Raw genomic sequence first — 14,081 nt, 5'->3', positions numbered from 1 at the left:
CCTAGAACAAGTATGAAACTAGAAGTACTTCGAAGGTGTTGTAGGATAGGTTTGCAAGATAATAAAGAGCACATAAATAAAAACTATGGGCTGTTTACATAAAGAAACAACTAAGTTAGTTTTAGTAGAGAGCTTTTTGTCACAAGAAACTTATTTGCCCCTAGGCAATCGATAACTAGACCAGTAATCGTTATTGCAATTTTATATGAGGGAGAGGCATAAGCTAACATAGTTTCTCTCCTTGGATCATATGCACTTATGATTGGAACTCTAGCAAACATCCGTAACTACTAAAGATCATTAAGATAAAACCTAACCATAGCATTAAAGTATCAAATCCTCTTTACTCCCATACGCAAACAACCTACTTACTCGGGTCTGTGCTTCTGTCCCTCACGCCACCCACCATAAACAGATCATGAACATATTGCAAACCCTACAGCGGGGATCCGTCACACTTGCGCGACACGGAGAGCACCATAGGACATCACAAATAATGAAACATGCAACTCAAACCAATCATGATCATCAATCAACCCATAGGACCAAATGGATCTACTCAAACATCATAGGATAGCCATAAATCATTGGGAAATAATATATAGCGTTGAGCACCATGTTTAACTAGAGATTACAATGAGGAGAAGGGGTGTGACACCACTGCATAGAGGGGGAGAGAATTGGTGATGACGGCGGCGAAGTTGTTGGTGTAGATCGTTGTCACGATGATGGCCCCAGTGTCGTTTCAGCGCCACCGAGAGAGAGGGGGAGTGAGCCCCCTCCTCCTCCTTCTTCTTCCTTGACCTTCCCCCCTAGATGGGAGAAAGGTTTCCCCTCTGGTCCATGGCCTCCATGGCGTTGGAGGGGCAAGAGCCCCTCCGAGATTGGATCTCACTCTCTCTCTTTGTTTCCTTCTGTTTCTGCACTCCCTGTTTCTGGCCTTTCACCGTTTCTTAAATTCCTGGAGATCCGTATCTCCAATAGGGCTAAAAATTTAACATGGTTTTTACCCGGATATTAGCTTTCTTGTGGTGAAACAAGGGCACCAACCGCTTTTCCCGGGTGGCCACAAGGGCCCATGGCGCGCTCTACCCCCTAGGGCGCGCCCCCTTGCCTTGCTGCCGCCTCAGGCATCGTCTCATGTTGATTCCAGTTCCAAAAATTCACATATATTCCAAAAAAATCTCCGTAAGTTTTTATTACGTTCGGACTCCGTTTGATATGAATTTTCTGTGAAACAAAGAACATGCAACAAACAAAAACTGGCACTGGGCTCTAGGTTAATAGGTTAGTCCTAAAAATAATACAAAATAGCATATTAATGCATATAAAACATCCAAAATATATAATATAATAGCATGGAACAATAAAAAATTATAGATACGCTGCGTATCAAGCTGCTTCTTCTTCTTGGGTGGTCTCACAAGGCAGGTCGGCACCCTCGTCGTCCGGGTTGTCAGCCGCCGCGACTTGGTAGGCACGCTCGAGGGAGCACACCGCATCCTTCTCATCGGAGGCGACCGTGATGATGCCGCCACTCCCTGGCATCTTGAGTATGTTTTAGTCGTGGCGAGTTGCAGCCATGAACTTGGTGAGGGCCAGATACCCAAGGATGGCATTGTACGGTAGGACAATGTGGGCGACGTCGAAGTCGATGAGCTCGATGTGGTAGTTGTTGTGGTTGCCAAAGTTGGGAGGCGTATCTGCCCCAGGGGGACGGTGGAGCCATCCATCACCCCTAAGAAGGGCTTGGTTGGCAGAAGCTAGTCATAAGTCACTGGGAGCGTCTCGAATGTCTTGACGGGGAGGACATTGACCCCCACGCCACCGTCGATGAGGGTCTTGGTGATGAGGACGTTACTAATGGTGGGCGTGCATAGCATGGGAAGCGCGCCTCCGGCGGCCGAGCACTTGAGGTGGTCCTAGGAATCGAAAGTGATAGCATACTATGACCATTTGAGAGAACGCGCGGCCTTGAGCCTCGGGAGGGCCGCATTCACCTCACGAGTAAACTGCTTGAAGATGCATTGTGAGGCTGGAGCTTGCGCACCACCCAGGATACAGGCGATAGCACGAGGTTCTTTGAAGCCCCCAACCCCGCTATCCTGTCGGTTGTCATCGTTTCTCCTTGGCGGTGGCGGCAGTGGAGGAAGGCTGGCGTTTCCCTGAGGATGGGCCTCACAAAGATGATCGCGCCAAGGCGCGTCGCGAGGCTGGTCACGCCAGTCCTGACGAGGGTCGCGGTTGTCCCAACGACCTCCGCCGGGGCCTCCTCCATGGTCGTTGCCACGGTCACCGCGCTTGGGGTGGCGACCAAGGCGCCCATTGCGGAGGGCCCCGAGCTCCCCGAGCTCCTGGCAGTCGTTGGTGTTGTGGCTATGCACGTTGTGGAAGATGCAGAACGGGCGGTTGCCCCCGGGAGGTTCATCATGGTCACGGCCTCGCTTCATCTCAGGTTCAGCCACAAGCATGGCAAGGCCCTTGCGCTTCACCTCCTTAGCCTTGGCCTTCTTATCCTCAGGGTCTGCTTTAGGAAGCTCCAGGAGGGAGAGGCGGCCCTCCTCGGCCCTTGCACACTTGTTCGCCATGTTGAACATCTCCAGGGCTGAGCACAAGTCCTCGTGGATGGCGAGCTCCTCCTTCATCTTGACGTCCTGAACAACATCAGTGAATGCTGAGATGATGGCTTCGTTTGATGCCTTCGGGATCTTGAGGCGGACGTTCGTGAAGCGTTGTATGTACTTGTGCAAGGTCTCGCCTAGTTGCTGCTTCACACGCCGCAGGTCGCCCACTGCAGGAGCACGATCTTGGGTGCCTTGCAAGTTGGTGATGAAACGCTCGCGAAGCTCGTCCCAAGAGGAGATCGATCCCTCCGAGAGGTGCAGGAGCCAAGAGCGCGCGCCCTCCTTGAGAGCCATGAGGAATCAATTCGCCATGACCTTCTCATCTCCGTTCATCGCCTCGATGCTCAGTTAGTAGAGATGGAGGAACTTCGCGGGGTAAGGGGTGCCATCGTAGCGTGGAGGCAGATCCAGCTTGAACTTGACAGGCCAGATGACGCCACGCAGCTCTGGGGTGAAGGCATGGCTGCCCGCCGTGCTCACTAGTGCGGGCCGCAGGGGTGGAGCTCGGTCTTGACGCCCATGCGCCACGACCCCCAGTAGCGCGTCCTGGCATGGCGGCGCAGGGAGCGCGCGCATCGCCTTGGGGACGCTACACTACGTGGCAACTTGCTTCATCGCGTGCTGGTGCCCCGCACGGCGCATCACAGGGTTGCGCATCTTGCCCGGGCTCAGGGTCGGCACCGCACAGAGGAGGAGGAGCACCGTGGGCCATGTTGCCCGCCTGGGACGGCAGGGGACAGAGCGACCAGAACGGCATAGGGGCTTCACCCGCAGCACTAACAAGCTCGGCGATGCGGCCAAGCCAGTCGCCATAGCGGTCATCAGCGGGACGGTAGCATAGCAGCTCGTGCGCCATGAGCAGCGCAGCCTGCACGTTTGCCGGCCCGCGGAGAGCATGGGAGGACGACGCCGTACGTGGCTGGAGTGGGCAATGGAGTGGCGGTGCAGCCGTCGCGCCGCACGGAAGGTGGCAGCGACGAATCCTGCTGCTAATGGACGGCAGGGTTGGTGGCGGCGTTGTCTGTAGGAGAAGCAGAGCGGCATGAGGCACCATGATCTACGGGCGCCGTCGTAGGTACGCGAGCAGCTCGGCGCTCGGCACGGACCCGGCGGGCGTCGGCCATGGGAGCGACGGAGCGGGACGAAGTGGGACTCGATTGAAGACTTTGACACGCCCCTACCTGGCGCGCCAAGTGTCAGATTTAGGGCTCCGCAGACCCAAGAAGGTTCGAACTCAGGGGCTTGTGCGAAGATCTCAACCTCTCCATCTTCGAGCTCGTCGCCCCACAACCTAGCCTAGCTGGATTCGTGAGAGTGGGAAGAAGATGAACGCGGTAGTCTACCCAGGTTCGGGCCACCTTACGGTGTAAAACCCTACTCCTGCTTTGTGGTGGATTGGCCTCACGAGGGGCTGAGGATGAACTAGTACAGTGGATGAACAGCCTCGCGAGGGCTATGGTGGTGAGAGTGGAAAGGATCGGATCCCTTCTACGGTGGTGGCTAACCTATATTTATAGCGGCCTTGGTCCTTTCCCCAAAACTTAGGCGGGAAGGGATTTCACAACGGCCAATTTGAAAGGGGACAGGTAGTACATCTAATCCTGACGAAAGGTGGTCTTCACCTGCAAAGCTTCTAGTCATGACGCAGCTGTGGGCTCGGTGATGACATCCGTCCTGCCGAGCTCGTGGTCTTTGTCTTATTGCACCGGAATGGAAACATTTGGGGGATTCCTCAAGAACCCACGTCTGTCCTTGCCTCCTCTGCGCCAGCTGGCGCCCGCCTGGCCTTGGTCGTCATGGCTTGCGTCATCATAGCCTCGCGAGGTTGGGTGCTTGCATAGGAATCTCCACTCCTCAGGAGGTCGCCTGGGGAGGCCGCTCCCTCTGGAGGTCTTGGTGTCATCCGCCTCGCGAGGGCACCAGGCCGTCGAGGGAGCCACGCCGTGGGCCGCAGGCAGGCAAGTCTGGGTACCCTGGTTCCCAGAACACCGACAGTTCTTAACTGAGGGAAATGCTTTCTGTTGATGTGCTACATCACCCTTCCTCTTCGGGAAAATCCAACAACTCCTACGGGAGTAGCAGGCATCCATATTGACCCCTATACCACACGTGAACATTTAGTTTTTGTGTGCTATTCCCGTTGCTTCACGATAAGTTAGAAAAATCTAAGGTGAGATTTATCAGCATCCCCATGAATCAACAACATGTTCACTATGCAAGTTTCCTCATTACCCGTTTTGTTCTCTTTTCTCGCTCCCGTGTTCCGGTATCCCTGTGATCAAATCACATTGTGTCTCGCCATACGATAATGGATACCGTCACACTGAGAAGGCCCTAAGAGTATCTCTCCATCATTGGAGGAGCAAATCCCAATCTTGAGTTATCTAGTCCCTTGTCATACTTATTCATGAACTAGTACGCTGCCATAATTGCCACCTTGTTACAGATGACTTTGACAAACCCAAAGTTCAGGAAGCAAGTATGAATGAACACGATACTCTCATGGTCTAAGGAATTATGTAGACGTTAATTTTCTTTGTGTTACAAACCATTAACAACCATTAACTTGTGACGAATGGATCTTATAGCATAATAATAATTTTGATCGGCAACACAAATGTTCTTCTAACATTGTGTCCTCAAAGTTGGACTATGAAAATAGAACCATCATGCAACACTTGAGCTAATATCAGAGGAGAGACTAGGAATCTATTTTACCATTTATTATTCCAGACGTGCACACGAGTTTCCCTCCGAGCCTCGTGGTTATTGCAGACTCGAGAACCATTGTAGTTTTAGCACAAAATATAAAGATTAATTACGAACTTGGAGATAAATATTTTTTTTGTTTCCTCTAGGGCATATCTCCTACAACCATGAGGGCGGCGGCAACGACGACGATAAGGGCCCCGAACCTATGATCAGCGGGCTCAGCTGAGCGGAGTGGAAGAGCCTTGAAGAAGAAACCGATAGTGAGTAGAAGTCTCGTTTGGTTTAGTCCAAATTCCGTTTAAGTTAATCTTAACTTGTATGTAAAATATTTTGGATCGACACTGATCTGCGTTTAAGTAAGTTTTATGTACTTTATTTGAACCCAATTTGTATTTGTGTGCGCCGAATTTGTGCTTGTGCCGTTTAAGTTTGTTTTACTCTAACCGAGGATCGGTTATAAAGAACCAATTTTTAGAGGAGCAAAGATGGTTATCTAAAGAATACTCGGCCATTTATTCCTCTAAAGTTTAAGGATCCACTAGAGGTGCCCTTGGCCCCACTCTGCTGTAGTGTTTCTGCGATCATAAAATGGTGCAAATGGGTGTACACACCATCACGTATCTGGTGATACGGAACGTCACATGATATGCTGATCCAGTACTACATGGAGCGTTGGATCTGTACCGGAGGGACAGGATGAAGCAGACTCCCATCCCATTGCACAATATGCATACTGCACCCTAGACTATCTTGTAATTGAGCGACAAGTCTGGTTCCCTTCGTCATCTTCACCTTGTATTCGGTCCTGCTCGCTCCCCCGCCGCCGCCGGGCACGTGAGAGTTGTTCTACCGCCACCAGCCACCATGACGGCAGTCCATGCACTCTTTCTAGCCTAGCCCCAATAATGCACAGCCTATTCATCTCGCGCGCGGTTGCTGAGTCCGTTTCTCAGATCCGATACAAACTCTAAATCTAAGCGGGCCGAGATAAACCTCTCTCCACCACCGACGTAGCTGGAGAATGTACACGGCAAGGATCGGGAAGAGGCAGCGCCGTCTTCTTTGTTGCATCGTTGGCCATTTTTCCCTTGTTCGACTTCTTGATTTTGCTTTAGTTTTAGCACTGGATGTCTGGACTGGGGGAGTCGTTACCGATTGGGTGATTCCTCTCCGAGCCGCTGGAGTGGCGTACCATGGCGCAAGTCCACGTTGTGCTGCCGACTACCATGGGACATGTCCAATCATCACCAGTGTCTGAGCTGAATCTATTGGTGCAAGGCAAGTTATCTGTGTCAGTTGTGGAGGTTGAAGTTCGATCTGCATCCTTCAAATGTGTTTGGCATCTGCATCCTCCAAATGTGTTCGATCTGCATCCTCCAGAGTTGTTGGCAATCCGCTCCTCGGAAAGTGCAATACATATCAAAGGTGACGAGCTCTATCTGGTTACTTTATCCTCTTATTCCATAGTGTTTGTCCAGCATCTACTTTTTCAGACTACATAAGATTGTTTTCTGAGTTTTTTCTCCACAATGTAACCCGTGTGACATTCGCAAAAATAAATGTAGCACTTAATCAATGGAAGCCATCCATGAAAATATGTACAGAAGTCTTTATGTTGTGATGAATTTTCAGTAGGAAATAAGTTTGACCACATATAGACACACAAGAATGTGCTTCTTTCTTTGGCAAATTCCTTCTGTGAGTCATGGATTAGTTTTAGAAAGGACTGGAGTGTCACAACACTTACACTTGATGTGGCTAACTAATTCAAACTCAAAGACAACTGAAGTTATTCTCAGTTCTTAGCAACACGAATTAGAAAAGTTTGAAGGCTAAAAATAAGTTATTTACGTTGTAATAAGCAGATTTACTTTAGCTGGAGCTGCACTTGATGAGCTCCTATTCTGTGAAGGGCAAGCATCAGAAGCGATAATAATAAGAATCAACTATCTTATGATCAGTTAATAAAAAAGCAGTCCTGAAGCAATTCTATTGTCTTCCTATGCATAGTCCAGTACTCCCTTTTCCTTGATCCAATACTCATTCTTTTCCTTGATGCAAGCAAAATGGTGTCACACACTGAAAGTCCAAAAGCATGCTAGTAGAAAAATGTGTTTTGTCAGCTACCTATCCATTTTAAAACTTAGTATAACTACTTGATTTGGAACAGTTATTTCTCGAAATTGTCTGAGCCTGTTACATGTATCTTTTTGTTATTTGTAGAGAAAACTTTATGAAGCAAGTTTTTGCTACAACTCGAACTCTTGTGCATGGAAGAGAATTTACATATTCCTTACTCTGTACTAATCAAAACATATGTGTGGATACTCTGCTCATTTTGGTTCATTCTGCTACTTAATTATACGCTCTTCTTTATGAGCTTCTATCTTACCTAAATAATGTAGTAACTATTTAGCAGCTTGCTTTCATGGCTTTGGATCTTGCTTGAAAAAACAATAAGTGCAAGTGTTTTCTTGCAGCGGCGCAAGCTCGGCGGCAGCCGCTATGACCCCAATCTCCGGATTACTGTAACCAGAGGCTGGTTGTGCAGGTGGTCAAGCTGCTCGCGCACAAGGCCGAACCTGATGCCCTCAACGCCACCATAGAGGAACTTGTTCGATATCGGCTTTGGATTACTGCCATGCCATAAATAAGAGAAACATTGTTGAATCTGTATGAACTTGTAAACAAAGTGCTTACTTTAGCCATACTGGATTTTTGTTGTCGCTTGTTGTACGGATGATTGCTTATTTTAGATGATTTTTGTTGTCGCTTGTCATACTGGATTACTGTATGAACTTGTAAGCACTGTTGCTTATTTGTTTCAGCCGGGCAAGATTTCATCTTTACATTTCTTGGTTGATTCATTTTCTGTTGACTGATCCCCTGTGAAGTAACCGAACATGGCCTAATGATGTGATTTAAGTTTGATCAATCCACGCCTCTTGGTTTGGTTCAAATAAGATCAACCGGGCTACAATATTCAATACTTGTAGGTAAAACTCAGAACTATTGGGATTTTGAGGAGAGATGTGGAAATCTGTTATGAGTTTGCAAAAACAGGCTATTTTCGAGGGTGCAGATGCAAATGTATCAAGGGGGTATGTGTAAATGATGAGCGAGTTGATCCTGTCCGTTGCATGCTGATCCAACGCAACACACAATCCCGGAGCAGCGTATCATGTGGTGAGCCGTATCACTCGATATTTTCCCCATCACACCACACGCCAAGGAGAGATATTGACTGGTTGGGTTGTAATGGCAAAGGTGTACACATCAACTTTCCTGCCTCCCCCTCCATTATATTCTTCTGTAGTCTAATCGCACGGCCCAGCCATCCAATTAACGGCCTCTAATCGCAACCTACCTACACATTTGACCAGTGACAGTGACTGTTCCTCCTACTCCATGCATGCACATGATAGGCATGATCCCCCTCACTCGCTCGCTCACTCAGCTGGCACCTTTTAGAGACCCCTCAAAGTTTATCTATATTCATAAGCTCATCAATGTGACTTCATGTGCAAGGGAAGCAGTTGGTGCATGAATGGAAAGATGAAGCAAAGGAACAAAACAAAAAGGATGTCACTTTGCCATGAAGGGAATTCCTTTTCTTTTATAAAGCTGAAGCGTGCATGCATTATCTGCAAACATTGATTAATTAGGCTCTAGCTAGCTTCTTCTACAATGTACTCGATACATGCATGGCTTTGTGACGACCGTTGAAGACCATATAACTCAAGTAACTTTGCTTGAATTATTTGCATAGGCATGAATATCTGTATACAAGAATGAATTCATCAAGATATATGTAGTATCAAAAGTGAAGTAGTGGCTGTTGAACAAATCTTGTGTACATCACGTAAAATAATGTCAAGGAAAAAAATGCTACCTTTAAAGTATGTATATATATACTTAATTATATATGTATATTCGTATATGCATGTAGTTTAGGCACGGAGATAGGAGGTGGGCCCCAACAGCGTGTCATCACTCAACTTGGAAATCAAGGAAAGGCAAGCATGACACGTCTTTCATCAGCTCTTCCAAGTCCCACTCCCCCATGACTACGTTCCTGCTCATGTGCTGCTGGTGGCCATGCTGTTCCCAGTACGAGACCACACTGTTGATGTTGTTCTTGCTGTTATTGTCGTCATTGATGTTGCAGCCATTTTTGCTGCTCAGTGTGGTGCCCTCAGCAGTACTGTTAGTGTTTCTATGGTTGTTGTCGCTGTTGCCAGTTGATGCCATTAAGGTTTGGTCTTGCAATGCTACTGCCATGGGCTCTAGTAGAGGGGGCACGTTGAAGAGGACACTATGTTCGCCTCCTCCGCCTACAGCTTCTTCTCCCGTGAAGCAGGAGCCACCTCCTCCTTCCATTGCCATTCCGTGGGGGTAGTAGCCACCAGTCCGCAAGGGAGAAACCTGCTTAAACGATGAATGGTCGTGGAAGAACGGCGGCACCGACGTGTGGGTAGAAGGTGCGACGCCGCAGAATTGGTCCGGGAGGGGCAGGAGGAGGCCCCCATAGCCCCTGTTTGCCGCCGGAGCCATTGTTGACGGTCGGCTCTGCTGTATGGACGATGACGAAGAGGAGGAGGACGATGAGTCCATCCGCCACATGCTCTTCATTCCGTGGTGGCTCCCATCCTCTAGGCTGGTGAGGTCGAGGCAGCTGGCACTGCCGCCGTCGAGCTTGGGCTCCCGCGGCGACGCACATTCCGTGGTCGCCGGAGACGAAGCCGCCGAGTTCATCTTTAGCCGCTTCTTGATAGTGGAGTTCCAGAAGTTCTTGATCTCGTTGTCGGTGCGCCCCGGTAACCTGGCTGCGATCTGAGACCATCTGGAGTAGCAGGACATAGATTTTATCGTAAGCAAACATTCAATCGAGAGGTTTCTGTCAAAAAGCTACATGCGCACGTGTCTTAGATTTTTTTATGCATGCATGCCAAAAAGTAGTTGTGATTTTTGTTAAAAACAACTGACTGAAAACTAAATTTAGTTCACTGATGTCGTAATCACAATTTCTGGTAAGATGGATATTAATCACGCACGACTGATCGATCTGACAAATAAAATGCATCTTCAGTTTAAAAACATGTATCACTTTCACTTCTTGATAAGGGGTCTTTTATTTGCTACTACTACCTCTGTTACTAAATATAAGAATTTTTTGCAGTTTAAATATAAGACATTTTTGCATTCAATTTGAACTACAAAAACGTCTCATAGTTAGGAACAGAGGATATAACTTATATCAGTCTGTAATTTTGAGAATGCCCACACTTTAGTCATCCAACTATGCTAACGTTGTCTAGCCCAGTGACATTTATCCCCGAAAAATAAATATATGTTTCATCATAAGAAAATATCATGAAGCAAAAAGACAAATCAAAGAAAGGGAGTGATTATAGCTCAGTTGAGTTAGAAATAATTATTTCTTAGTGAACGGTGATAATCGTCTGATCAATATATTTTCATCTTTTAGCACACCGGCAGAGAATCACAGTGTGTGGATCCGATGGTTCTTCAGCGACTTGAAATAGTTATTAACCTTCCCGCACAAAACAGAAATAGTTATCTACTCTGAAGAACCCTTTGAAAATATAGTGTAACTCGATGGAAGGATAATTTATAAAACAACAATATGTGTTTCTAAAGCAATGTTGAGAAATAGAATAAAGAAGAAGGCAGCAATCCAATTATATCCTCCTACAATAATGTTCACCAAGTTATTACTCATAACTACCACGAACCTCAGTTAGTCAATTATATAGGACATTTGCGCATCCCCGCAAAAAAACAAAGAACATGTGCATTCCCGTAACGAACAACACACAAACATATACAGTAATTTTCATGGCGCACGCCTGCATGGTGGGCTGGCACGGAGTATGGACGGACGTACCTGTTGCCGAGGATGGCGTGGAGGTTGACGATGAGGTCTTCCTCCTGTGGCGAGAAGGCGCCGCGCTTGAGGTCCGGACGGAGGTAGTTGATCCACCGGAGGCGGCAGCTCTTGCCGCACCGCTGCAGGCCGGCGTTGCGTGCCACGTCGCTCCACGACCCCTGCCCACTCCGCAGCATGTACGCCACCAGCCTCTCGTCCTCCTCCGGCGACCACAGCCCCTTCCGCAGCTTCGCCGCCGCTGCAGCCACATTGCTGTTTCCTGGCGCCGCCCCACCGCTGCACTTCGTCGCCGGGCACTCCACGGGCTTCCTCATTGCCCGGCCTGATGTCCTAGCAAAGATCGATGTAGTTATGGACTGTACTAGCTGTCCTAGCTAGAGACCAGGTGGATCTCCAAGGCTGCAAGTACACCAAGTGTATAAATCTCTCTCTATATATAAGGGAGATATGGACTCGGGGGTGTGTGTTATATATGATGTGTATGTGTTTTGTGTCGAGTGAGGGCAGGAATGGAGGAGGACGACGAGAGGAGGAAGGAGATGATGATATGATGGTGATGGTGATGGGTGTGTGCTTTGCTTAGAAACTAGACAAGTAGATGGAGAGCAGGATCGGAGAGAGAGAAAAGAGAGAGCCTTCAAAAAAAAAGAGAGAAACGGGGGAATTGCTAGGTCCACACACAATCTACCATCTACCCTACAAGTGGACTTGCAGTCATGTCACATGCTTCTTATTTTTTTGCCGAAAATGACTCAGATCTATTAAGAAGATTCACCGGAAGTACAAGGTAGTCCAAACATAATTAAAGTTACATTGACGTCTCTAAACCACTGATGACCATTGTCGTCGTTGTTGAATTCTTCAATCGATCTAAAGAACCGCACACCTAATATCCCCTTGCGTACTCAAGGCGAGAAACCATAACCTCGCCACACCGATAAGCCAATATGAATGTACACGAGAGCTTTATCTAATCCATCTCAACTGACGAACTCGAGGAGTATCAGAGCCCAAACGACCGTCTCGAAGATGAAGCATCTCCATCTGCCCAAGTGTCGCCCCCTGTGATGATTTAAGCCCTAAGCTATCTATTAGCCGGAGTCAAGGCACTAGGATTCCCCTTCCCGTCACCATCCGCTGGAGTAGCAGGCAACGGGAGGGGGCGAATTGATGGGCTCGCCGACAAATATCGAGGGGGAGACTTTATTCCCTAGATAAAAATGTTTAGGGAATCAAGCCCTATCATCCCCCTAGTACCTTTAGTGCCTAAATTTTTTGAAGACCTATCCTTCAAAACTTACCACTTGAGACTATATTCGCTATGGAAACATCAACTCTCGTTATTTTCTATCTCCTCTCGCGCCCCTCTCTCGCTCGACTAGGCATACCTGACACGAAGCACCTCACTGCCAGCCACACTGGGCCCACCCCACCACACATGCCCCCTTACACCCCCTCCCCCCTACACCCACCTCTCCTTCAATATTGTTTTCAATTTATTGTCTTCCATGTCTCTTCGGTCATAACAACGCTCCTCCCCATTGTCCTCTGCCATGGGCAGAGTGATACCATAGACGGAGGAGCAGGTACACCACCTATATCACCTACAAAGGAGAAACATGTACATAGAAACATGGTGCCAGCCGACATCACCGATTCCAATGATTTGTCGTTGCATCCAGGACCACACCATTGTACCACTAGGAAAGGGGAGAGGAGAAGGAGGAGGCCGAGTTCGAGGACTCTATCGCCGCCTCCCTTGCAACTAGCCGCAAGGAGGGGGAGTGGCGGATGGCCCCGTAGGAGGAGTTGCAGTGAGTCATCGAGGAATCGGAGCAACAGTACCAAGACAAGATCTCTCTCGACCACTACCTCGAGCATTACGGACACTGAGGACAACAAAGACAACGCTCCGAATGGTGAGTTCATCGACATCCCATTGTACGACAATGAGGCATAGGGCGGCGCAGTAGCGGTGCATTGTGGTGTGGAAACAACTGTGTTTAATTATGTGTAGTAGTAGTCTTTGTGTAGAGCATCAATCTTTTATTAGAGCTATGTTTAAGTCAACTAGCTATGTTTGATTAATAAGTGTGTATTCAACTAAGTCAGTTTAGTAAGTGCGAGCTATGTTTAGTCTTTTGATTTGAGCTATGTTTGCTCAAATAGGAAAATGCCACTGTGAAACTTAGTTGAAACTTTTGTTAAATTATGGAGTTTACGAAATGACGTGAATGATCACCTTAGTAGGAAAAATAGCACCAAAAAATTGTATGTTCTCATTCATTTCATAGGGGTAAATTAAGAAGATCGTGTGCGATGGTCAGCTATAGCATACGATTGTTTTGAATGAATCGTGTATGATGAAATTTTGCATACCAGTTTTCCTCTCCACTAGTGAATATTTTGGCTAGTTGTGCCAATATCTTCCTTCCCTCATTCGCCTCCTAACACCACATTTCCCCCCTTTCTTAAGCTTTCAGCACTCAAACCCTCCTTCCAGTGCGTCGTTCTCCCCGGAAACACTACGCTCCTCCCTGTGCTCGCCTCCTCGATCTATTTAGGTAATCCACCATCCTCGTCCATTTCCATCCTCAATGGCTCGATGGCCAGCACGATAGCAGCCATCGAAATTCACATTCCATCATCCAAACCCTCTCATGTTGTCGCTATGGTCCATGTCCCATGGCAGGGAGCTCAAAGAGCATTTTACCATGGAGAGGCAAATCACGACTGCACGCTCGGATGAGGCCACAATGGCTGCCATCTGAGGAGACCCTGGACCTTGGAGGAGCACTTGTACGTTGAGGCCGCCATCAAAGCCTCATGCGCAG

At 48.0% G+C, this 14,081-nt stretch overlaps 1 protein-coding gene across 1 annotated transcript; it reads right to left on the bottom strand.

Moving 5' to 3' along the window:
- Nucleotides 1-9,128: 9,128 nt before the first annotated feature.
- Nucleotides 9,129-11,770, bottom strand: LOC125555787 (transcription factor MYB83-like). Its single transcript, XM_048718633.1, has 2 exons — nt 11,245-11,770; nt 9,129-10,179 (listed from the first exon to the last, which is right to left on the bottom strand). Exons 1-2 carry the CDS (start codon nt 11,559-11,561, stop codon nt 9,327-9,329), a joined length of 1,170 nt encoding a protein of 389 aa, XP_048574590.1. The 5' UTR covers nt 11,562-11,770; the 3' UTR covers nt 9,129-9,326.
- Between the last annotated feature and the right edge of the window lie 2,311 nt (nt 11,771-14,081).

This window comes from Triticum urartu, chromosome 5, assembly GCF_003073215.2.
Source record: "Triticum urartu cultivar G1812 chromosome 5, Tu2.1, whole genome shotgun sequence".
NCBI lineage: Eukaryota > Viridiplantae > Streptophyta > Magnoliopsida > Poales > Poaceae > Triticum > Triticum urartu.
The sequence above is the reverse complement of the archived record's forward strand: the minus strand, read 5'-3'. Positions and strand labels throughout refer to the sequence as shown.

Bases quoted from the DNA above. Each gene is read 5' to 3' on its own strand.
- LOC125555787 (XM_048718633.1), bottom strand. From the start codon at position 11,561: ATGAGGAAGCCCGTGGAGTGCCCGGCGACGAAGTGCAGCGGTGGGGCG. The intron at 10,180-11,244 runs GTACGTCCGTCC...CTGCTACTCCAG, and splicing joins CACGCCATCCTCGGCAACAG to ATGGTCTCAGATCGCAGCCA.